Consider the following 25,882-nt stretch of genomic DNA (forward strand, 5'->3'; position numbering starts at 1 on the left):
CGACATAGCCGACTCAGGCTTTCAGCTAAAGTTGTTGCATGCTTGAACTTTTTTTTAATTTTATAGATGAGCTGGAGTCTGTCACCCACAGCGATGAAGGCAAGACAGCTCAAAATGTTCACAGAGCTTGTTTTATTAGAAAAAAAGTTGTTTTTACGGATTTTTATTTAGGCCCACACTAGTCAGCACGATGCTGACAGTGAATTAAAGAATATAGAAGTACCGCCTTGCTAAGCAGAACCTTTATCAGAATCTGTCAGTGTTTACACAGCTTTGGCCTGTCTGCTGTGCGCAGTCACTATCGCTACAGCAACAGCATTCTTTTTTCCCTTTCATTTCTCCTGAGTTCTGCACAATTTGGTTCCTTATCGAATGATAATGATGATGTTAACAACTTGTTAGATTTGTTCCAATATGTGTTTCAGCCTTGATGCGGTTTGTGTGTTTGACTGATGCACTGTTGCCTTCCTATCATTACAAGCCTCTACACAGCTGGAGCCTGGAGCTCTGGACCAAGCAGAATCAGACCATCTTTTAAATGCAGATCTTTCTCTCTCTCTATGTGTATATATATATATATATCTATCTATATATATATATATAGATAGATATATATATAGATATATAGATGTATATACATATGTACTTTTGCCAAACTACCACAGAGACACTGTACAACAGCTTCTTTGGATTTACACATTGAATGGCTTTAGGTTTTAGGGAGCGGAGTGTCTCCTCTGCTGGCCCTGCCTCTTTTGAGATGGCTGATACCCAATAAAGCTCTAGGCACATTATTACTACACACTGAGAGTTTACACTAGCACACACAGCAAACCAAGCTCAGACTACCACACGCTAAACTGTTGCAAAAACACTTGACTGCCAGATTAATTCCAGAACACTTACATTTTCCTCGTTTGAAGTTCAGCCACGGGCAGCTGGTACTCCTCTCTCGATATCATTGTGAGTCTCGCCGACCTGTCCATCAAACGTGGGCATCACAGTTGGCCCATCGCTCTGTGTTTTGTATAAGTTATTTCAGGCTAATTTTAAGAACGTTTTCTTCTGTGGAGAGATTTAGCAATGTTTCAGTTTAGTGTTGCATTCAATGACAAATGGGAAATCAGAATCAGACTTTGCCCCCCCCCCCCCCAAAAAAAAGGGGTAGTGACTTGAGACACCCAAATATATGCTCTGAAGCACAGAACAAGTGACTTTCTTTCTTTTCATAATAACTCCTTCTTCGGGTTTTCATGTAGAGAATACAGCCCGCATTCATCGGACACTCTTTACAGTGTGTTACATGCTGTTATTGTCACATTCCCGGAAATAACTGCTCATTTTTCTCCTCGTTCGTTTCTCCTTGCCAGGTGTCCCACACTCTAAATGCAGATAGAACCACAAACACACAAAGGACACACACTCCTGCCTTCCTATCACCACAAAGCAACATGTTTGTTCTGGTTATCTGGGACATCTCTCTTGTACCACCATTCTTCTCTCTCTGACCCCCTTTTCCCCGCTCGTTCTTTCGGACCCCTCACGGCAGGCCCGTCAAAGCGGCCGGTGGAATGAGGTCACCGCCGTCCCTGCTTTCCATACCATGCTGCGCTAAATTCTACAAGCTGAGTCATTGTCAAGTTGTCATAGTTGTCTGAGCAGCCAATTACTCTCTGCTGGACATCTATGAGAAAGGATGCGTCACCATGGATACCTATGTGTGTATCTGTGTGTGTGAGACCAAAATAACCTTCCCCTGGTATCTCGAATAGAGGTGTCACTTGGTGAGTGACTGTATTTCAGCTGGCTGCAGTGAGGTGCTTTTGTATGTGTTGTTTGGGTCTCATTCATCTGTTTAATATGGCCACTGTCTCATTGAGATTGTGTCCTTTGACGCTTCGAAGCCATTGCGATCTCCTTGGGATCTCCTACTGTTTTATAATTGCTCTCTTCATTCTCTCCGTTAGTAGGGCAGCTGGCCTCTCTCATGTCCACTCTTTCCCCTGCTTTACTCTCGAGTTCAAGTTGTTTTCTTGCAGTTTTTTTCCTTTTCTTTCTTTGAACCAGAATGTTCTGGCTTGGAAGATACTGAAGAGGAAAATTCCCCACGTCCTTGAAGACATTTTGGCCGCCTTTCACTTAACATTAAAAAATACAAACCACAGCCCTGTTGGAAGCTCTATGGCAGCTTGTTTTGCTTTGTTTCATTCCTTTGTGGCCTCTGATTAGTAAACACAGAAGAACGAGTGTGTGGAATGTCCATCATGTCAGGTTATGGCCGGGGTTGCAATGGTTAATATGTCTGCCAGGCTTGGTGTGTCTGCATGTTTTCATTCGTGCCTGTGAGTTGACTTTATTTATTATTATTTTTGGTGATTTTATTTTTCATGGAAGCGCGTGGATAACAGAATCTTTTTGGACATTTCTGCTGAAGTGCGCTCACACATTGGGTCGTACAGAAAACAGGGAACTCTGTGTAATCATGTGTAAAGCATAAGGATGAGCTCACACTAATGTATTTGGGATGCTCCACAGCTTATTTGTGCTTTGAACTTATATTCATATACACTGTTACCTTGACTATATTGATTTGGGATCTTTTTCTGGATTAAAAAAAAAAAAAAATCTAATCTGAATACCGGGTATGAATATATAAATACACATGATCACTGTTCCACTTAGCTTGTGCAAGTTGTTGAAGCCAAACCCTCAGGTCGCAAATCTTTGCTCGCTAAAACAAAGGATCAAATGTAATTATCCTAATAATAATCCTTATCGAAATCCTATGTTATTACAAGGTGAACATAGTAAATGGACTGCAGTCAGTACAAGCCATTTAAACTTGACTTTTGTTTGTTTACGGACTGCATTAAGCTGTTTTAAACATTTAACGTAATATCTCCTCAACTTTATTTAATTTGTTAATATACCCCCCATGATTAGAAAATCATCGAATTTCTCAATAAAAAATGTTCTTCAAATCAAGATTGGAAGAGATTAGCACATTTTTCCTTTTACAGTGCACGATAACAGTTCTCTTCTGGAGGAATTTCAGTGCCTAAAGGGCGGAAGCCTGAGCTGGACACCTGTGATATCTGATCCCTCAGACGGCACTGCATCAACAACTGTCATTCATCAATAGTTCATATAACCATATGGGCAAGATATCACTGTGGGAAACCTTTGTCTATGAGCACTACAATACAGAGTTACATACACAAATGCCTCTAAAGACTTTACTGTGCAAAAAAAAAAAAAAAGCCTTATTTTAACCTTGTCCAGAGGCAGCGTTGAGTTCTCTGGGCTGTGAGGCATCTGGGATGGACACACCAATCGCTATTCAAGATCCATTTTGGAAAAATTGGACACTGTGGGACCATCCAAAAGGACCATCCAGACTGTTATCAAGTTCATATAGGTGCGAAGGCCAGGCTCTGTGATGGTCTTGAAAAAAAAGCTCATTTTCACTTCTGTGCTGGGATGGCAGGGCTGGCCTGCCTGCTGCCTTGACCTGTCCCCAATAGAGAATGTGTGGAGAACCCCCCCCCCCCCCCCCACGCTGTTGCAACCCTGCAGATGAGTTTCCAAGAAGAATGGGACAGAATAACATCTTAAACGATTCAATTCCTTGGCATCCTCAGTGTCAGAACATCTTAGAAGTGCTGCACGTAGGAATGGAAATATTGCAAAGTGGTAAAAGCTTTGCTTATTTTGTTCCAGACCTGAAAGGCAGAAATGGGTGGATATTAAAATATGGCATGAAGCTGATGAGGCTAAACGGCAAATATCTTAAGTTCATACTGTTGCAGTGTCGTAAATGTTTAAGGAAATGCAGTAGTTCTGATTTGGGGTTGTAGGAGGCAATAGAACAGTCAGGGGACTGGAAAATGCCTTGGAAAGGGAGAGCTATGCAGGGAAAGGCAGGGGGGGAGAAAAATGTAATATGAAGGCTTCTTTTTTTAAGGGGATATTGGGAGAGGGTTGAGCTGGGAGGGGGGGGGGGAAAGGGAGGACACAAGACCCCAACAGACATCAACTGGAGTGAGAGCAGAGATTTAAGGATGAGAAGAAATAAGGCAAAATCTGAGAATGAGGGAGACAGGCAAGAGCAAGAGGGTGCAGAAGGGAAAGAGTTTATGGGGGAAAGAGAGTAGAGGGTACAGGGGAAAGGCAGAGGGGGCGGACAGTATTGTACCTCACAATGGGGGCTTTGTGCATTCTGAAGGGGGCTGGGTGTGTGTGAGGCTGCAGACATGGAGGCCTGCAGCAACAGAGTTCTTCCCAGGGAAATGAGGCCGCATGTTGGGACAGTAAGGGCTGGACAGTAGGGCTGGTCAAGGCCGCACCCAGGCTCTGAGTGACAAGACAGGTGTGTGTGTGTGTGTGTGTGTGTGTGTGTGTGTGTGTGTTTTCTCATGTTTGTGTGTCAGGGACTTTCTGCTCCACTATCTGTACTTGTACGTTCAGGATATATCTTTCAGACAAATGAGGAATCGTGTTCAACGCAGGAATATATAAGCAGATGCACCTTTAATGACACGCAGCTGTGGAGTTCATACAGGATAAAATCATATTTCTCTTAAGGGGGTTACACTGCAGTTCTGATTTATGATGACAGCCCAACCTCAGACTTTGTTCTAACCCTAACCTGGACAGGATGAGGATCAGAAAGCCTGTTTTGTGTCACTCATCATGCAGATGCTTGAGATGTTTTATGGAAATACCTCAAACTTGGCTTCTTTACCCTTTTTTTTTTCCCTTGGCACTTTTACAAACTACAGGCAGAATCTCATCAGAAATCAGAGGTGAATATCATCTATAGCTCAGCCTGCCGGATACAGGATGGAAGTGTGTACCATTGCGTGCCTTTATAAACGCGTACTCAGTGGTCACAGCAGTGACACCATAAACCCAAACTCTGACCTATGGGGGTCTGTGCGTCGTGAGGATATGATTTAAAGTGGAGTCACTGTCATGTATTGATCTCGTTCTTGGATAGTGCTGTCATGATAAACACATAGCAGGGGTGCCAGAAGCCTCGGCGCAGCAGATAGGGTTACCTGTCTGATGCTGTCCCTGCCCTCTCACTGACACCCGTAAACCTCCAACCCAATAAAGGCCAGTAAGGAAGGCAGCAAGCCGACTGCTTCATCCACTCTGTCATTGGGTTTATCAATGCGCTGATCGCATCTGCTCATTGATTCATCTTTAAAGTGAATATATCATTGCTGTATTTTTTTCAGGCTGGGTCACCGTTTACATATTTTTGGGGGTTTAAGCCTCACCTCTGCTTGTCGCTGCCTCAGTTACAGAGTTCGACGCGCCGCAGGATTCGTCATTCGTCATTTTCATCAGATTCAGTCATACCCTGTCACGTAGTATCGCCGAGCCCCTGCTGCCCCTGTGTGTCTGGAATTCCTGTGGGGCTTCAGAGCTTAGCACTGTGAGAGGTGCCAGAACAACACTCACACAGTCACACACACACAGAAAAACCGCCTTGTCCTGTTGGATTATGGCAGGCCTAGCCATCACAAAGACCCACTGTGGACCAAACAAGTCACCCGACGGCTGCCATCTGCAATCGATTACATTGCCAAATACTTTCTGCCATATCTCCCGCAACAGCTTTCTCTCCTCTTTCATTGGGGTAAAGGCAACACCCAGCAGCACAAGGCTAATTTTACTCTCTCAGAAGGCACACTGCTACGCAGCACATGCATTTCTGTTGGCGTAAACAAAGCTGCGCACCTATTAAGCCTACTGTTCAAACATCCACTGTTTTTTTAGTATATCTGGAAGAAAGCCTTGTGCTGGAGAAGAAGCAACAGCAACAGTGTCTATTTTAGCACCATGGTACCCTGAGGAGATAAATCATTCTGACAGTGACGAGCAAACAGAGAGTGGCTGGACATGATGAGCTATGACATCAGCAAGCAGTTAAGCAGCTGCCCATGATGCTACACGGGAGTGGCTTGAATTTGGAGTGACATATTCAGATCTTTCACTCTTCTCCAGCTTTTATTTCAGTGCTTCTGTTGTATGTTTGAGAACGTGTAGAGACAGAGATGTGGAAAAACAGGAAACTTATTCAACTGCCTTTGGTCCTTTGAAAGAAATTCTCATTATAAAGTGATCACACAGCGATCAGTGTGTCCAGGCTAATACATGATGGCATGAATAGTGACAGAGCATATCAGCAGCAGAGGATAGACTCCACCCTTGTGGACTATTGTGGGGAATGAGAACACAAGTATGTCTTTCTGTTATTTTGACACTGCTGGTACTTTGTCGGGCATGACCGCTGTGCTCAGTGAACCGAAAAAGTGGATTATGTTTCAGTGTTGCCATCACTCTGTCCTCTCCTTGTAGTCCTTCACATTGTCTGTATTTAGTCTGAGTATGACTTACAAGGATAATGGCCACAAGCTTAAACCCCTCTTCTGCCAAAAATCTAGTTTTGACCTCGTCTGCATATCCATACGTTGTTTTTTTTTATGTGTAACTTTGCATATCATGAGCAAAGTCAGGTGTTTCTGTCCTTCTCACTTTGCTCCATAGAACTCTTGTTTGATTTTTTTTGACAACGAGACAGGAAAGCGTTGAAGTGTTGCTTTCAACTTCCCCACTTGGAAGTTGGAAAAAACTGCCGTTCCACTATCACCTGACATATTGTTGCCTCTTTGCTTTGCAGCCATAGAGTTATCTCATACCGTCACAGCAACAGATAACAAATACAGTCAGTGCGGGGAAATGGAAACGTTTTATTTCAGAGAATCCTCCAAAAAAAAAAGCCTGAGGATGTTTAGCTCACTAGTCGACATGTGGCCTCCTACTCCACTCTCTTGCACTCATTCTATCGCACTGTCTTGTGTCCCCCCCCCCCCCCCCCCTCCAGACTTTTCTCATTTCACCACTACATGAGAAGCATTTGAAAAATGTGCTTTGTGGGACTCGAAACAGGGGAGACTCCACAAGCCTTTCTGAATGCCCTCTGTGGAGTACAGCTCAGCATGTCAGACCCAAGCAGACAGTGCATGGACCTGAGTAAATGACTTAAACACACAGAAGACTTTACCGACCACATGTATTGTAAACTTTTTCGAGTTTAGTTTTTTGAGAAGGTTCAGAGCCCGTGTCACATTTTCATATGTTTATTTTTTCTTGTCTCTTGGTATGAAATCACACTGCGTTCATGCCTGGTAATGTAATCCACACCTCTTTACACGTCCGTCAATTTCAATATACCTGCGTTGACATTTTTTGCAAAATATTTTCTATGAATAATCAATCAGGTTCGAGTTCAGGATTGTGGCGCTTTGCTGCGTGTCGTCCCTCCTCGTTTTCCGTTTTCATTTACTTGAAATAAAGGTCACTGGAGCCAACCAAATCGTCAATGAAATAATAATTCGTTGGATGGATTTTTATTGCTACCAGCTTAGAGGGAATAAATTTAAGTGGTCATTGTATCTTGGAATCTCATCCACAAGTGCCAGGGTGCATGGATTCCTTTCTTTCTGAAGACATCCTGTTGCCCTCATAACGCAGCAGCTGGGAGACATTCATCACCGGTCCCGTCTCTTACTTATATCATCAAACGCTTTTCTCTGATTTCAACTTTTCACACTATAGAGTTTTAGTCTGCCTTAGAGATATCGGGTTAGGGGGGGACATCCTGGTGGTTCATGCAGACGCCATTTAACAGCAGTGAAGCTGTTGTAGACCATATGCCTCCCTCCTCTTGTGTTTCCTCGTAGACGTTTTACTGCGATTGAGGCCAATCTGTCAGAAAGAAGCACATTTGTAATTTCATACATTTGCAGGAAAATGTTTAGCTTGGTCTGAAAGGGACTAGAGAAAAAAAAAGGTGTAACAAGAGGAAGCTCAAGGTGTAAATTACTATAAAAGCTTCTTCCCTGCCTGTGTGTGTTGGTGTGTGTGTGTGTGTGGGTGTGTGTCTTCACCCTCACACTCCCAGGTGGTCCCTCCAACTCTGCTGTCGTTTCCGGGAGGGTGGGGACATTCCATGACTCGTTCAGACTATCTATTTCTGTCTGTGATCTCAGCTGCCAACTGTCATCTCTATCCCGCAACTGAATCAGAAGCACTGGAACATCCCTAAAGGTTTAATCTGCGAGCATGTCAGCGGGTGACTTGACAGTGTGTATAGCTGGAAATCTCCTATTTCGGTACTGTTTTTCTTCTTTAAATCGTGACTCATGGGCCATTCTGACGTCTTCACCACTTCTTTGTCCATTTTCCACCTTTTTATTCTGCTATCGGGTCCCTTAGCACTACCCCCCTCTCTGCCTGACCACACTCTCTGCTCTCGTGGGATTTGCACCAGCCTTACCACACATTTGTTCATCTGGGACATTAATGTTACACTCAAGCTATACTACATTGTTGGTTCAGACATTTTGTTACTAATTTGCACAGAAGGTACTGTTGATGACCTTAAAAACAACTACAAACCCCCCTCATTTCTCTTTAATGTCACTTTTTTCTCATCACCGGACTGCTGAAAACAACGCCTGTTCCACACCCAAGAGGCCCCTGTAATGGAAATGAGGGAAACCAGGGCCATCTGAAATTCCAGAACACACACACACACACACACACACACACACACACACACACACACACAGATACTGGTGGGTGCGCATGGCCAGCTATATCTATGGGACTTTCTGCCCTTCTGTTTGTAGGGCTGCCCAAATGACAGCTGGTTCAACAGCATTACAGTGAATCCGGTTCAGCTATTTAGTTGCTCAGAGGTCGCAGATGACCAGACTGTAAGTTAACAAGTGGACATTGTTGTACCCCATGCAGTAGATGAGCCAGAATATCTTTAGATGCTGCGTTTTTTTCCACAGCTGATACCATGAATACACTAGTTTATGAGCACCTGACTGCTGGTGCTTCATGGACATATGGTATACTGTACGCTGGAGAGTGTCTGAGTAGTTTTGTGTGATTTAAGACCAGCTCCTTTTCCCTGTTTTAGCTCTGCTTGGGAAATGTTGCTCACAATGCACCCGGCCAGACCTGCTACATTCAAAGTCAGTGTTTAACATATTTGTTTCTGTAACGATTACTTAATGTCTATAGAGGTGAATGCCAAATTGTAGCCTCCGTACACTCTTATATCTGTAGGTTCTCTCATGCAGAATAACTTCTATATACTCCTAAAGCTGTGCTCGGAAGGAATGCAAGGTAAATTCTAGGTTCTTTGTCGTTGCTCAACACGTTAATGGAAAGATGTGATTAGATGAAAATGATTACATATTTCAGGTTTAAAAAAAAATCTGCTCAAAAGATTCTATTTTAGGTCTTTCCGGTCTTTGCATCATAAACATACAGAGACCAAAGGAAAAAGTAGTGTGAGAAAAACAGCCTTCTCCACTTTCCTCTTGTGGATGTCCACTGCAGTATTTGTTGTCGATTTCATTCTCCTCTTTTTTTTTTGTTTCAAGTCACGTTTTCCACCAAATGACAGCCACTAGCAACGTATCCTTTACCACCACCCTTGTCAAAATGTGTCTGATTCTCGTCTCTTTTTCGAGGCTTTTGAGAAGATTGCTTGAGATCTGAGCTGAAACCTGGACTCGAGAGTCAGAGCTGCATTTGTTCCCTTTTTTTTATCTTAACATCTGATATCTGCACTATTTGATATCTTGGCTGCCATGGGTGAATTACATTACATTACATTACGGTCATTTTGCAGACGCTTTTAACCAAAGCGACTTTGTGTGAATCAGCACAGACTTGTATTCTCTTCCATTTCTGTCTTAACGCACCTTCAGAGGAGGCTTCCATGGTTTGAAACGATAATCCTGATGATGTGTTTTCTCGCCATGCGCCTGAGGCGTATACATCCCTGCAATAATGGAGGACTTAGTGTCTGAGTTTGTTTAACTAATCAAAGCTACTGTGGGAGGATGTAGCATGTTACTCCTCCTTAGGGGTCTGTGTCTTGCATCTTATCACAGTCGTCCAGAAGCTTCAATGTGACATTTAAACACTGCAGGTATCCACAGTCCACGACACTTCCCAGATCACTACTTCCACTGTCTGGGAATGTGAATGAGCTCTGTCTCGCTCACTCTCTCACAAACACACATACTTACAAACACACACACTTACACTTGGGGCTTTGTTTCTCTGGTTTTAAGTAGCTCAGGACCCTGTTCTGCCTCTGCTCGGGCCCTTTATGAGTAATCAGGGCGCCGTTATTATATTACTCCTGCACTCATCCAATCATCATATTCTACTGTGGCCAGGGAGCTGTGTGTGTGTGTGTGTGTCCATGAGCGTGTTTGTTTGTGAATAGGTGTGGGTGATCCTCCAACATGTAACAGTTTATGAGTGAGCAGCCAGCTGGCCATCGCTCAGGATTTCTCATGTGTGTGAAGTGGTTGCCATGGCGCTAGAATTTTCACTGTGTGCTGTAGCGTTTTACAACTTCTTTTATGAAGCAAATTGTGAGAGTTTGAGCTTCAGTGTGAAAAAAACGTGGTACATCCAGTTGCAACGGCCCCAAAAGGCCAAAAGTCATGTCGCTGAGCCAACCTCCATTCAATATTGTTTTTGTAGCTGTGTGTTCCTGAGAAGGGAGTTGGGGGTTTTGTTTAGTTAATTAGCAAAATAGTTGTTATTATAAGTACGAGCGTGAAGAAGTCAATGATTTCTTGTCTGTATAAGATGGGGGCAAAGAGGTCTCAAATTTTCCGTTTTGCCCCACGTGATCACAACGGGAGATAAAAGAAAGTAACTAGTGTAGCTTTAGATTGCTGATAACTGGCGGATTCACAGCCACAGAGCTAAAACAACAGTTTGCAACTTTGAGGAGTAGAGCGTGTGGGCTAGACTTTGGGCTGCAGCCATATTGCTGAGGACCATTGACAATAAATGGATGTAATTATGATCCTTGCCCCAAGAATGTTTTTGCACATTAAGGTCTGGTTTCAGCTGAAGATGTGGGGAATGTTTTTGGTGGCTGTGGTTAGGGACCCCTTAAACCCCTTTCAGCCCCGAGTTTAAATTACAAATTTTGTCTTTGGCTTTTGGTCCATTTTGACTCACATTTTTAGACGACAAATTAAGAGCATTAACACGTTGAACCCAAGTCATATATGATTTACATTGCTCATGGCCAAATGTTTGAGGTTGTTGGCTGTTTGTTCATAAGTTCCCATAAGAAGAGGGATATCTATGCAGTGCAGAAAGGTAGAAGGAAATGTTTTACAGTTGACTGAATGTATGAAAGCCAAAAGTATTGAAGCAGAAGAGGGGTGCTAAGGCTGTTCAGGGTTAAATATGGTTGATGAAAGGGGGCTATGGTAATGATTGAGGCTTCTGTGGAAAGACGGGGTCGGGTAGGCGGGTGCTCTGGAATCTGAAGAATGAGGGTTTGTTTAATCCTCAGGGGGGATAAATTATCAACAGAAATGTCAATCCTGCTGTGCAAAACAGGCCCACCATCTACCACAGGGGCCGGAGGTTAGATTTATGCATGAGTACTGGCATTGTGTGTCCATCAGGCATGAGTTTTAACATGGAGTGCAATATGGTCGAGGAAATACACTTTCCCAAAATTGTGTGAAATAATAAATGGCTGCATTCTGCACAAGTGCTTTTACTCTGAGCATCTGCCATGAAGTTTACAACAAACTCAGACCAAGTGGTGTATGTCTCTGAAAATGGTTTTCACATAGCTTGAAAACTTTGTTTCTTGAATGTTTTCTTGTTTCAGACTTGATTTATATTTAGGCTTTTCTATTTTAGAAGCAGTCTAACCTAGAACTTGGTTATTCACATTTTATTACCCAAATTATTGGCTGTGAGTTGTTGCGGAGGAAATTACTAAAGCCATGATGATGTGGTGAAATTGGAAACATCTGTAGCTGACAAAAAACAGATTTCACCTCTCCCGTAAGGCCCAAATCTGCTGTTGTGGGAGTTATCCTGCTTTAACCATGCATGGGAGGGGGGAAAGGAAATGAGAACAACTGAGAGAAAGGGGAAACAAAAGGGGTGAAGATGTAGTGTGGCAGTAATGAGCTACTGGAAGGGAAAGGGCAAGCTCAGTTTGATTGGTCCACCTATGCTAGGCCAGCAGCATATGACCCGACCGTTAGTTGCCGTGGTGATATAGGAAGCAGCAGCTGCCAAGAGACCCACAGTGGCAGCACGAACCTGATGGATGCCCGCACTTACAGGCTCAAAACAGCTCAAGTCATGTTGAAAAGTTTCACCTCACAAATCCACCTCAAAAACTTTAAGAAAAAGAGTGAATAATTCTCCAGGCCCAATTCCAAAAAAAAAAAGCATTTGGCGTTGTCTTAAATATAAATAAAAACAGAGGGCGATGTTTTTCAAACCTTATACACCAAATTTTAGTCACAATCGAACATAGAAAACTTATCAAATGTTGAAAGTGAGACATTGTACCGTTTCCTAAAAAATATTTGCTCATCTGTAATTTGTGGTGTCTCAAAACAGGTAGGACGGGGCCATGTTTGCCTCTACGTAGCGCCCCCTCTTCTTTCTGCAACGGTCTGCACACATCTGGGAACCGAGGAGACCAGTTGTTGGACCTTTGGGAGAAGAAATGTCCTCCCATTCTTATCCGATATAGGATTCTAGCTGCTCAACAGACCTGGGTCTTCTTTGTCATATTTTGCATTTCATTTTGGTCCAGATGTTTTCAGTTGGTGAAAGGTCTGAACTGTGGGTGGGCCAGTTCAGCATCTGGACTCTACAACTATGGAGCCATGATGTTATAACAGATGCAGTATGTGATGTAGCATTGTCCTGCTGAAATATGCAAGGCTTTCCCTTAAAAAGACATCTGCATTGGAGCATATGTTGCTCTACAAGCTGTATATACCTTTCAGCATTGATGGTGTCTTTCCAGATGTGTGTGTGTCTGTGTGTGTTGCCAGGTCCACAGGCACTAATGCACCCCCAAACCATCTCAGTGTTTCCCACACATAGACTAATTCGTGGCGGTGCGCCACAGATTAAACACCGGCCGCCACATATTGCGTTTCGTTATTATTATTTTTTTTAACGCTATTTAAAAAATACTCGTATTCGTTAAGCTGCATTTCCTTTCCCTGCTCTCCCTCCGTCTCTCTGTCCCTCGCGTCTCTCTCGCATAGCCTACTCACACACACAGCCCCTCCCCTCTGTGCTTCCCTGGAAGCTTGCTAATCTCAGCGTCGCGTAGATTAGCTCAACCGAAAGAATTCACGAAAGGTTGGTATCACGTGCACCTTTATAAAATCACACATTAAAAAGTCCTATAAAAATATTTTATATTTTGAATACAATGTTGTCCCGTCCCGTCCCGACCCATAGCAAGCGATCATTGCACATGTATTAATGAAATGCAGTCTGGCATCTTATCAAGTGTAACGCGTGCAGATTGTATAGCATGCAGTATTTAGAGATAAAATGCAGTTATTTACAGCTAGTGTAAGGAAAGATGGTTAATAGATATGTGCAGAATAGATCAATTACCTAGGGAAATGCATGTATGTGCAGAGAATGTATAATGTAGTTATGGCAGTACAATGAAAAGAAAAATAGCATGGTATAAATAAATGTGATAAATACAGATGGAATCATACAGATAATATACAGATTATCCTATACCATAAATAGGTAAAAGTAATCCAAAAGTAATTAGTTACATTACTTTTTTTTAAGTAATCCAAAAAGTTACACTACAATTACATTTTAAACAAGGTAACTTGTAACTGTAACAGATTACATTTTTAAAGTAACTTACCCAACACTGGCGATTACACCTTCTTTATAAAGTTAACTAGTTGCAAGTTTGCCGTAAAAAAAAAAATGTAGTTGGGTTGTCGAGGTCTAAACACTAGCAGCTGTGAATCAAATAAAGTAGTTTTTTTAAACTCTTACACTGAATGTTTGCTGCTTCAATCCAGATGAGTATTGAAAAATATTTTCCGCGATTGAAAAAGAGACGTGCGTGTTGATGATGAGGACCAGCCTGAACCGGAGGTATCAGTCTGAAACAGAGCTGAACAGTCCGACCAGTGTAATTAGCTATGTTATTAATTTGTTTACAATGAAGATGTGAATATCTGCAGATAAGCCGCACCTGTGTCACCCACCCTGACACAGGTGTCACACATTACGTCCCCCATAATTTTCCTTGATGGAGAAAAGGTTCTTAACTCCCAATGTGACATATGTGTCACATTGCAGATCTCTGATAGTGGGGGGGTGGTATTTTGGAAAAAAATTCTGAAATGGGTTCTATGTGGTCTATTTAGTCTGTGTTATAACCCCTTTAATTTTCATTTTAGTAGAAATGGGTCTGGGTTCTTATGGGTTAATACAATAAAGTTTGGGAAACACTGCATCAGAGATGCAGGCTTTTGAACAGAGTGCTGATAGCATGTCGGATGATCCCAGCTTACTTCAGCCCAGAGGATGTTGCGTTCGTAATTTCCAAAAAGAATCTCAAATTTTGATTAATCTGACCACAGAACAGTTTACCACTTTGCCTCAGTCCATTTGAAATGAGCTTTGGCCCAGAGAAGATGGCACTGCTTTTGGATCGTGTTCACATGTGGCTTCTTCTTCTCATGATAGAGCTTCAACCCGCATTTGTGGATGGCACGGTGAACTGTGTTCTCAGACAGTTATTTCTGGAAGTGTTCCTGAGCCCATGCAGTGATTTCCATGACAGTACATCTTATACAGTTGTACTTCTCCCCATCTTTATTTCTGTGAGCCTCCCGTTCCCATCATCACACGGCTCAGCGACACATTCGGTGGTCCATCTACTCTTCGTTTACCTTATAAAAGACTTTGGGCAGAAAAGCCCACCTGACATTTATGGCAGTTCAGATGAGCCAGTAGGTGGTGATGTCATCGTGTTCTTTCACACCGATGAGAGGTAGAACAGAAGGCACATTCTTACAGGAATGCACTGACAAAGTCTGACATGTTGTTGTATTTTTTGTCGGTTGAGTCAAGGTACGCATCACGACTCGCCATTTCAAAGGGGCGACAGCTGCCGCCAGATTGATAGATCTGCCAGTTTGATCTAAATATAGTTTCAAAGTCTCGGAGGTTTTTTTGTTTGTTTTCTGGAAAGAATCACCTCTCACATGTTGTGTATTACGGACTGTAGCTGTATGAAGTCGTCGAGTTCTAAGGCTTTTGAAGCAAAATACGTTTCAATTTCTCCCAGATTTCTTTTTTCTCTTCCTTTGAAGATTCCAAACAGGTGCGAATACTAGAAGCGTGAGGTCACTCATCAAAAATATTCCTCTCTTGGATTATGTAAAGCTGAACTGATGGCAAAACTATATCGAGTGTGTGTGTGCTTGGTTTGATATTCATGGTGGATTACACTGTGCTCCAGTCCAGAGGGACTTGTGGTAATGTGAAAATCAATCATAGATACATCTGATAAGCATCAGGCCTATGAAGAACTGGCTGTAAAACATGAACAGGAAGAGTAATCAGACTTTTACCCAAGCTTTAAAGGGTGCCTCATCGTCAAGGGAGATCACAACATATGAAATGAGCAGCTCATTCATCATTCACGCTGTTAGAAATCTCTCATTCAGCACACTTTTTATTCACATTGACCTCTTCTACCATTTACATTCACTGCTCTTAAAATGAGGACTTGCCACTGTTTTTTGACACGTAAAGGAAGTTCACGCTTTCGTGCACGAACGAATGGCAATTTCTTTGGTGAAAGATAAAACCTTGAGGGCTGTCTGAGCCATCTGTGAAAACTGACACACATCAACACGGCGCGAGTACGTTTCAGTGGCGAGCCCTTTGGCTGAACCCTTCATCTCTGTGGAATGGAAATTAGACAGGCCACTATATCTCTGAGAGGAAGTTCAGGCCTCGTCTGCACAGGTGTGCAGATGCCCACAATGTGTCACCTGTAAGGTATCCATACTTTATACTCAACAGGTTTTTAGCTACAGGCCTTCCTCGTTCACACAAGATTAGGTCATTTCAGTTTGTCTACCAGAGAAAAATGATGATGACGTCAGGCTTCGTTCTTCAAACAGAATATTTTGCAGTTTCAGGGCATGACTTCAGGTTGCAGTCATGGAAAACAGCTACCAAGAGATGGTTTATCAGATGGCTGCTCTCATGATATATTACATTTTTGTATTTTTTGTATATTTAATTTAAGTCACGCAAGCCAAAGTTTCAGCAACTCAGTGGGATCCGCCCCTGCTGCTGCAAAGGGTGCATGAAAAACTCAACCGAAATACAAAATTAAAAGTCAATTATTAGCAGCTATATCGGTAAAGTAGCTGCTCGTGCTGCTGCATTTCTCGTGAAATGAGCATCTCATAAATGACAAACTTCTCAGTCCTCTGCGGTGAGCAGGAGGCACACACACACACTTCAGTGGGCGGCGCTAAGCCTGTCATCCTGACTTGGACTGAGCTCCTCAGTGATGAGAGGTGTTGGAGCTTTGGTTACTACTCTGAGTGTCGCTTTATGACCACTGCATTGCATGGCTTTGCAGAGTAGTGGGGATGCCGCAGGCCGTGGAATGGCTGTAAAATATACTCTCAACACACTCAGTAAATGTGGCTTTAGTGTACTTGCAGCAATTTTTAAGAGTGTCCGACATATTATCAGGGCTGGACTTGTAGAAATGATATTTGGAATCTGTTGTTAGCATGTTGACGCGAAAAGAACTGCTGAAGTTGGGGCGTATTTAATCGTGTTACGGGCCAACAGCCTGATCAATAAAGGTCATCTTTGTAATCTGAATCTGCTGACTGTGTTTTTCTGTTTTCTCTGAACAGATCGCGAGGACCAATCAATCCTTTGCACGTAAGTACTGCAACTCTTAGCTCTCCTAATTCCTCTTCTCCTCTGCTCTTGAAGTGTACGTATCTGAAGTGGTTTGGGTCATATTGCAGCTCACTGGGCCGGTAAATGAAACTGTTTATATCATCATCCCAGTTTAATAGGCCTGTATAAGAGTCTTTCTTGTCCTTGAATTGCTGATGCTGTGTGTGTAACAGTTATAATAAGAGCACTTAATAAAGATATTCGTTCCTTGACTTCTTTTAAATGTGGTTTCCCTCCTTCTTTTATCTCTGTAAAACTAAGTAGTTTTCCTTCTCCCTCCATGCTGCTCTCATCCTTAGTCAGATGGCCATCTCCCGTCGTCCTGCTGTATTTATTTAAAGACTGGTTTCAAATAGCTTTTTGCGGATGCTGGGCCGTGCAGCAGCTCCAACACTGAGGAAGTTATGAGTGTGGTTTGGTGGCCTGCCATCCTCTATGGCGGAGACTAATTAAGTGCCACTCTCTTCCAGCATGACATCGGTTTGAGGCTGCCAGTGAACAGACAGATTGCGTAATCTGTCCCAAATTCTAGAAATTACACCCCCTGTTGGTGGTGAAACAGTTTTATTGCTGGATTTAGGTGCTCCGGTGCTCGATTGTTTAGAGAAGCTGCTACTCTCCATCCAAAGGCGATGATTTCGGGACAAAAGCTGATGTGAGTTGCATGCCAGATCGTGGACCATATATGCACAGGTCTGACTCTGCCCAGTGTTAAAGTAATAAAAAACTGTTGAACGAATAACACAACATAATCTGGTATTATAGAAGGTCTTTACTTCCATAATACTAGGTTACTTGTTGTAACTCTTCATAGTAGAACTGAATCATCAGAGTGAAAAGAAACCTGTGCCATAGCTGTGAAGGAGGTACTTGCAGTTACTGCTGCATAGATGGCACCCCCCCCCCCCCCCCCCAAATCCTGCACAAAGCAAAGCACAGAAATGCCCCTTTAGTGATTCAAACCGTGTTGTTCACTGTTAAATGTCAGTGAGAGCGAGAGACACACCCGAAAAGAAGCCGTTGGGCTGTGAACATAACATGTAGCATGAAACATGCAAAATATATCACATGTAGCTGCCCAGAATACTGAGAATTTGAAGAATCTCTCACTCGGGCGAGAGGATATCCCAAAGAGAAATGTCCTATACCAAACATGTTTTTTTGTGTGTTTGAGAAAAGATCTGAGAAACTTTCCGAATGGCTTCCATCAACCACATTTCGATTCTGCTGAAAAGAAAAGAATATGTAAAGACATCAAGCCAAGGGAAGGCCTTTTTCCATAATTTGACCTATATTTCTGAGCTCAAACTCTGCATTCGAGGACTCGCCCCTCAGATCCTAGAGCAGAATCTAAAACTGCTCTGTACTATGTGCAGCGGCGCTAATAACCAGCTAGATTAAAACCACTGGTATGTAGCTAGATGTGGTGTCACTGGGCTGGTTTTGCTGTTGGCCCGTGCTTTCTGGGCTCTGGGACCTGACTGTGGGAACTGTGGATGGCCCAGCCTGAACACAGCTATCATTAGAGACAGGGCTTTGGAAACTTCGGAGACCGGCTCACCAGACCACAGCATTCTCCAGTGAAACAAACAAATGGATAATCATGAAAAAAAAACACAACAACAGATAGCCTGATGGCCTCTTGTCTCTACTCATGGTGTCTTTGGTTTCCGGCCAATTGCTCTTAACCACAGCAATCATGAGTGAGAGTTCTTTTGGTTACGGCTTTACAGTGTTTTGTCTGTACCTTGCAAAACTGGACGACTTACACAGATGATCTCTCGTAATGTGGCCAGTAATTCATGTCAACGACAAGAATTTTTTTTTTTCACACCCTGCTCATGTTCTTGTCTGCACTCTTTGTTTTCAGAGGTGAATCAGGAGCTGGCAAGACCGAGAACACGAAGAAGGTCATCCAGTACCTGGCCCACGTTGCCTCCTCACACAAAGGACGCAAAGACCACATTCCTGTGAGCCCCACTGCTTACGTTTCCCTAACTCTGTGCCATGCCAAGCCTGGGCCTCCACGGTTTCTTGTCCTTTCCTTTTCTTCTCCTTAAAAAGTCATCCCGTTTGAACTATTTTTGTACAATAGTCCATTATGTCACTTCAAAAGAAGTGAATCCCCTGTTTGTGAATGACTTTAATGCTGTAAATGAATAGATCCCAGAGGACGGCAGAAATAAACACTCTATGCAGAGTAATGTGATTTAATTTAAGCCAGTGGCCAATTAGCTTAGCCTAGGACAGAATAGAGAAATTAGAGTCTAACAAGCTTTTTTCCCAAAATCCCAAACTAGTTCTTTCACCTGCTGTAATGTTAACAGTGTTGTGGTTAAACCTGAGGGCCGCACTCATTCTTGTTAACTCTTTTAGAAAAACTTGTGTATTAATCAACAGCTAACCTAATAGACAGTTAATGGAGCCTGGCTGGACAGTGCTGATGCTTCACATTATGCAGCGCCATTCCGCCGGAGTGTAGCCAGTGCTGGGCTGACGTGCCTGTTGTGTACCGGCGTTCTGTTTCCTGTGGCTTGTGTCTGATGAATAAGTGCCTCAGATTTTAACACTTGCATTTGTTTATCCATAACAAACAGCCCGAATCTCCCAAAGCGTTCAAGCTCCAGGCAAGTGTATCTCCCGCTTCCTCAAAGAGTGTGTGGTCCGTTTTTGATGTCTGTGTGCATTTGCATGCCCCTCTCTTTAAATCTCTGCCGCTTCCATAATGATGTTGACGGACTAATCCAAGCTTCTTTCATTATGAGGTAATTGTTTGTGCTGGCTCAGTCTTCTCACGTGATGATTGGAATCCTGGTGAATCTGCCGTTAAACCAGCAGGCTCCCAATTAGAAAAAACACTTTGTTTTATCAGTCGGTTGGGGTTTATTGGAGCAATTGGAAATGAAAACGTTTGATTGGCAACATACCTCAGTCAAATACCTGCTATGAGAACAGTTCATGAAGTCCAAATGGAGCTCTGCACTATTCAGCAGTGTGCTGATCAGATCACAGCCGCACTAAACATTTCTCCTCAAGCTTTACAGTTTGATGAAATAAGTGTTTATAGGCCAAATCATTGGCTCATTCATGAATGTTTTCCACTGATGATAAACTTCCGAGGCATGTTTATAGTTTGAAGTGTATTTCAGCTGATATTGCATGTTATCGCCTCACGTGTCGTTGTATTTTTTCCACGTTAGCTCGGGTAAAACCTCTCAGCCTCCTCTCAGTTCTGTCTTCTGTTTCATGCTCTCTGCACAAAAAACAAACAGTATTTTCCGTCTCTTTTCGTCTCTGATTAATTTATCCAGTGGCTATTTTCCTTACTTCCCCATATCAGTACCCGATGTTTCTCTGTCATCTGCAAGTCTAATAGCTTCACAAGCAGTGGGAGTCTTATGAGTCTTACAACCTTAAACGTTCAGCCCACACAGTCTGAGTAAATGATCTTTTTTAATATGCTATATTTTCAGCAGCTGAGAGTTGGAAGCTGTCACTCTGCCCAGAGTGCACCATCCACACTGACCTCCTTAATGCTGCTTTTCTTCTGCACTGCATTACAGCTGCCTCTGGACAAGGGGCCAGAGGAATGTAGGGCCAGGAAGTGAGGGAGACCGTAGATATGGTGCAGGAGAGGTGATCGGAAGGAGAAATTACTTAAAGCAGTCTTGAAGGAGCCTGTCTATAATCTTCTCAATGAGTGTCAAATTGGAAAGACATTTATACAGGCATGTATGCACTGCTTTCTGTGTTACTCAGTGATTGGGAGTCCACAAGATAACAGGGAGAATGAAGCCCCTTTGTTTTCCTGATGCTCTATCGACACGTTTAGATGTAGCATTCGACACGAAGGAGGGATTTTTCAGTATGGCATACTGTTTATAAGACCCAAACGTCTTCCCGGGTAAATGAAACAGTTCACAGCTCTACTGGGGCTCAACATTCTTAAAAAGCTCGTGTTCTGGACTTTGTTTCTCATAGTTGTAACGGTCGAGTTGAGTCGTGGCCAAGAAAGGGCTTTCGTTCAGGATAAAAAAAATGAGATTTTCACGAGTCAGAGGATGTTCTTTAAAATGCAATGTGGCCATTAGATTATTGCTATTCAGGTGAGATCTTTACAGTGAGCAGGGATTCAAAGCCGTTTGGATCGTCTCCTGTTGTTTAAAGTAGTTCATATTTTCTGTCTCTTTTGAATAGTGTGGATAGGGATACATACAGGAAATGAGAAGCGATATGCAGCAGAGGGTGAGATGGCAGGGAGTTGCACTGTGGGCGTTGCAGCTATGTGGTATGAGCCTTCACCATCAGGCTACAGAGCGCCCGTTGTCTCGTTCTGTGTCAGTATTATTTTTTCTGGCATTCTGTTTCACGAGAAATTTGAAAAAGGCTGTGAGTGTAACGCATCAGATGGGGCCAATAATGGTCAACTTGCTGTAACAACCAGCCTGGCAGCAAGTCAGAGTTCAGGCAAAACTTACTCTGTTCCCCTGGGGCATTCAGAGTCCAGAAGGGGCAGTGGGGGGGCTATTTTTGTACTGCCAGCTGCCCTGGATAGAGGAAAATGGTGTCATGAGCTGAAGAATTTGATGTTTTTGGGGCCAGAATGCCGCATCTGCCCATAAACCGGGGTTTGAAGATTCTAGAGGAAGCCATCCAACCATCCTGGTGGTACACCTTTTGGACACACCATATATGGTGTGCACTTACAACCAGAGGAATGTGGAGAGCAGAAGAATGCTCACATCCATCAATCCAAAGTAACTGCGCACACCTTAAGACATGTGGCAAAACAAACTGACTTGAGTGCATTTGCGGTTTCGCGAGGGCTATCAAACAGTTTGGTTGTGTTGGCCCCTTCGACTTGTTGAGTTCTCTTGACAAAAATCACGTTGTACTGCAGTTGACTCAAGCAAAGCCAACAGAGCCATGATGAATTACTGACTGTCTGAAAGATTGGCTTAGCATACCGACTTGGCCATATTTTTATCGTTCTGCTGTTTTGAGTAGCTGCTTTTTCGCCTTGTCAGCGTTTATATGTGTTGGAAGAAATAGAAAACAATTCAAAGATTAAGACAATTGAAGATTTTTTTTTTATTTTATTTTTTTTAAGCCTTTATCTGGATATTACAGGGAATTGTATTATATTTGACAGCCTCTTACACCTCTATCTCTCTTCACAGGGTGAGTTGGAACGCCAGCTCCTGCAAGCCAACCCCATCCTTGAATCTTTTGGCAATGCCAAGACTGTGAAAAATGACAACTCGTCTCGCTTTGTGAGTTTACATTCTCTGTTGAAATGATCATTCTCTTGATTTTAGCATATACACAAAAAGTATCTGGAATGGAAAGGGATTTATGACCTCCTTAACTGATGTATACAAAGAAATATTCATAATCCCACCCCAAGCGTAATATGTAAACTATAAGAATAGCTTTAGCTTTAATTGGCAATGTCTGTTTCCAGTCTAGTTGTGAAATATGTTCTGTGAATCTTTACAAGGGATAATCTCAGGTTTGACCATCAGTTGTTTGGACCCCCATGACTGTCGTGCTTTACACGCGAGTCATATTCATTTGACTCAACAACCACGTACTCAGCCCAGTAAAAAGACTTCCGCTAGAACTTCTTAAGCTCACCAATTAATTATCGTCTCAGCTCTTTGCCGCGCAACCAGCGAGAAGTTGCTGCTCTTTGCCAGGAAATAGTCGGGCTCATAGCTCCTGTAAAACCACAGCGTGTTATTTTTGTGTTGGTTTTTAATACAAAATGTCAACTGGTGAGATTTTTGGGGTTTGGTTGGTGGATTTCGTTACATTTAAACCCACCCAGGGTTCTCGGTTTATTGTAGTTGAGAGGGAGTAGTGTCAGTCTTCACTTCAGTCTTAATGGAGAGTAAATGTTTCGAATTGTTCGATTTCTTTCATAATCATTTTGGGGCCAAATATTCTATTCCACATAAGTTTTGTTTCATAATCCTTTCATACAAATGACAATAAGATAAAGATGCCGTGCTTCTAATGTTGGGATGCGTTTCAATCATCACAGCATTTCTCGCTCTTAGCAATTAACATTTCTTTGTGACTAAGTCAAGGATGTGGTCCTGATTAAGCGTCGAACTGTCCAGGTCCTCGTGAATCACTGGCGCTTTAGATGAGAAGCAGGGAATACCGCCAAGACTAATGGGTGCACATATTCCCACACACTTAAACACATTCACTGTCAGGAAACCACAGACATGCCTCAAATTCTTTCTGACCTGTTAACCTGGCACTTCCTTATATGGGCATTTTGCTCCTCGCTGCAATTCTGTCATCTGCAAGAATCCACGAGGTGCTATGTGAAAACGCAGCTGTGCCCAAAGGGAGGAAATTATAGACTGATGACAGCTGCAAACACGTGTATGCACACGATTATACCAGCGTATAGAACAGAACAGTCTTTTGAATTAAACTGAAGTTTAACATCTCTTTTTTTTTTTTTTAACATTATATATGCATCTGGTTTCCTGCAGGGGAAGTTCATCAGAGTCAACTTCGACGTCACGGGTTACATTGTCGGGGCCAACATTGAAACCTGTATCCTTATTACCAGGACGGACCGTAGGAGCAGAGCGGTCGATCTGTCTGATGCACATCAAAAAGAGTTGAAACATAGAGTACACACAGTTAAGAGAGCAGTGGGGCAGCTTTAGGACTCGCCACGGCTCTTACTTTACCACAAAAATGCAGCTCCCGTTCTGCATGCTCCCCACACGAAGCCGGAGGGCATCGAGCTGCAAAGACACAAAGATTTCTTTGTTATCCCTCAGTTTTTATTGAAGTTTTGTTACCCTTGGTGAGAAAAAGAATCGAAAAAATAGCTTAGTTCTTTGTAACACTTGTTGAAATAAAGTAGATTTGATTCCCCAGTATTGTTTAAGTTCCACAAGCATCCAGGATTCAGCTGCTTCTTTGTCTTCTTTCTTTTCTCATAATTTATACTTTTTTAATTATGCTCGTTGCATTTTCCCCATCTTTTAAGCTCCCTGCCAGCCCTTAACTCATTCTCTCAGATCTCCTGGAGAAGTCGAGGGCCATTAGACAAGCAAAAGATGAGAGGACCTTCCACATTTTCTACCGCCTGCTGGCAGGGGCTGGAGAGCACCTTCGAAGTGAGTGTCTGCCCACTGCTACAAGGGGCAATTATGACAAACAAAAAAAATCAAAGCAATGACAGCTGCTTGTTTGCTTCAGTCGAGGAACCCAGCTTAGGAGAGCTGGTTCGAATTAGAACCAGCACAACGAAACTATCTGTCCGCTTTGCTTTTAATTTACCTCATTGTTACATTGTTTCAGGATGATGCAGAAGATATTAAGTGAAACTTCAAGTCCAACCATTACATCATATTTTTCCCATGAAGTTGTAGATTTTAAATGTCAGTTTGGCCCTCTACCTCTTGCACAATTCCTCTTTGTCACACAGCTGAATTGTCTTTACTGTAAATGGATGCTAACAAATATAGCTCGCTGTAATTTGACTGTTTTGTTTTTTTTGATGAATGAAATCGTCAGAATAGAATTAAACTGGTATAAGTTGTGTTCTTTGAGGGGAAAATAAAGAGATAATGGTCCTAATGTACAAACATAGAGTATGCACTGCGATCATTTCCGAATTTGACATAAATGATAGAAATAATTTAAAGCGGAAAGAAAATGTTGACGACTGAGCAGTTGATCGTCTTTGGTCAAAAGATCTATAAAAGGCATTTTTATTTCCTTTCCCTCCTCAGCGGACCTGCTCCTCGAGGGCTTTAACAGCTACCGCTTCCTGTCAAATGGTAACATTCCCATCCCGGGCCAGCAGGACAAAGACAATTTCCAGGAGACAATGGATGCTATGCACATCATGGGATTCAACCACGAAGAGATAGTCTGTGAGTACTAGTTCCAGATGTTCCCAGAAACAAAGTAATCTCTTCCTTCCCCTTCGAACTATCATCTTTTTCTCCCTTTTATTGCTGGCATTACCTTATTGCTCCCAGTGATGAAAAACCTTTCGTCTTGCCCTGTCATTACCAGGCATGTTGAAGGTGGTCTCTTCGGTGCTGCAGTTTGGCAACGTTGTCTTTAAAAAGGAGAGAAACACCGATCAAGCCTCCATGCCGGAGAACACAGGTAAACATGCAAACCTCAATCAAAGGACTCTGACCTTTCAGCTGATTGAAAAAACAATCTCCCTTTGTTCACATATTACATCCTCACACGAGTCTTTAGTCACAATGAACATCTGCTCCCTAAAAGACATGATTACACTGAAGATATATCGTGTGTCTCTTTATATGGGAATGCTTTTAATGCGTTTGGATCATGTCAGCATTATCGGGTGCTACTACAATCTTGGCTTCATTCTCGGCACTTAGCTCTCAGCGTAAGACAAAAGTATTATACAAATTAGCTGCCTCAGGCTCAGCTCCACTTTTGTTATGCACGTGAAACTATTAGAGTCCCCAGGGGCTGAAATACCACAGTTCACAACTTTCTTCCTGCCCTTAAACCCACAGTTTTGCTTTATGATCACTTGACATTAATATTTGCGTTTAATGGCGTCTCTGTGGCCCCTTCAACATGAAAACGAATCCATGTGTACCGCAGTACATGTGAGGGGATCATGTGGAGATTTGTTTTTATGACTATGGTGTTACAACCCACAACTGTAGGGGGAGCCAAAGAGCAAATACATTGCAGAATTGTCTAGTGTTAATTTAATATACCTCTCTTAGTTTTCCACTTTGACCCATTTTATGTCTCAGATCGGCCAGGGTGTGCAAAATGTGGATATGGTCACATTCGACACTTTAGCCTGTTAAAACAGTAGTGATTACTCTTAATAGAGAGAAAAAGTCTTAACTCATCAGATTTTTGGATGGGCGGTGAATGTGTTTGTACTCATCGATACTCGTGTCTTCATTTATTTTTATTACATCAAAAGTGACCATAATGGCATCTTTTTCTTTCTCAC

General features: G+C 42.6%; 1 protein-coding gene across 2 annotated transcripts in view; it reads left to right on the forward strand.

The window, feature by feature from the left end:
- LOC142372092 (myosin-10) overlaps window positions 1-25,882 on the forward strand; it is a 54,808-nt gene that overhangs the window by 10,159 nt on the left and 18,767 nt on the right. For both annotated transcript variants that reach the window (XM_075454882.1, XM_075454883.1), the window contains exons 4-11: window positions 16,836-16,863; window positions 18,755-18,854; window positions 19,482-19,511; window positions 22,065-22,157; window positions 23,397-23,460; window positions 23,937-24,035; window positions 24,654-24,797; window positions 24,943-25,038. In XM_075454882.1, the coding sequence (XP_075310997.1) occupies window positions 16,836-16,863; window positions 18,755-18,854; window positions 19,482-19,511; window positions 22,065-22,157; window positions 23,397-23,460; window positions 23,937-24,035; window positions 24,654-24,797; window positions 24,943-25,038 (654 nt within the window). The remainder of the gene's footprint in view (window positions 1-16,835; window positions 16,864-18,754; window positions 18,855-19,481; window positions 19,512-22,064; window positions 22,158-23,396; window positions 23,461-23,936; window positions 24,036-24,653; window positions 24,798-24,942; window positions 25,039-25,882) is intronic.

The sequence above is a fragment of the Odontesthes bonariensis genome, chromosome 21, assembly GCF_027942865.1.
Source record: "Odontesthes bonariensis isolate fOdoBon6 chromosome 21, fOdoBon6.hap1, whole genome shotgun sequence".
Classification (NCBI taxonomy): domain Eukaryota; kingdom Metazoa; phylum Chordata; class Actinopteri; order Atheriniformes; family Atherinopsidae; genus Odontesthes; species Odontesthes bonariensis.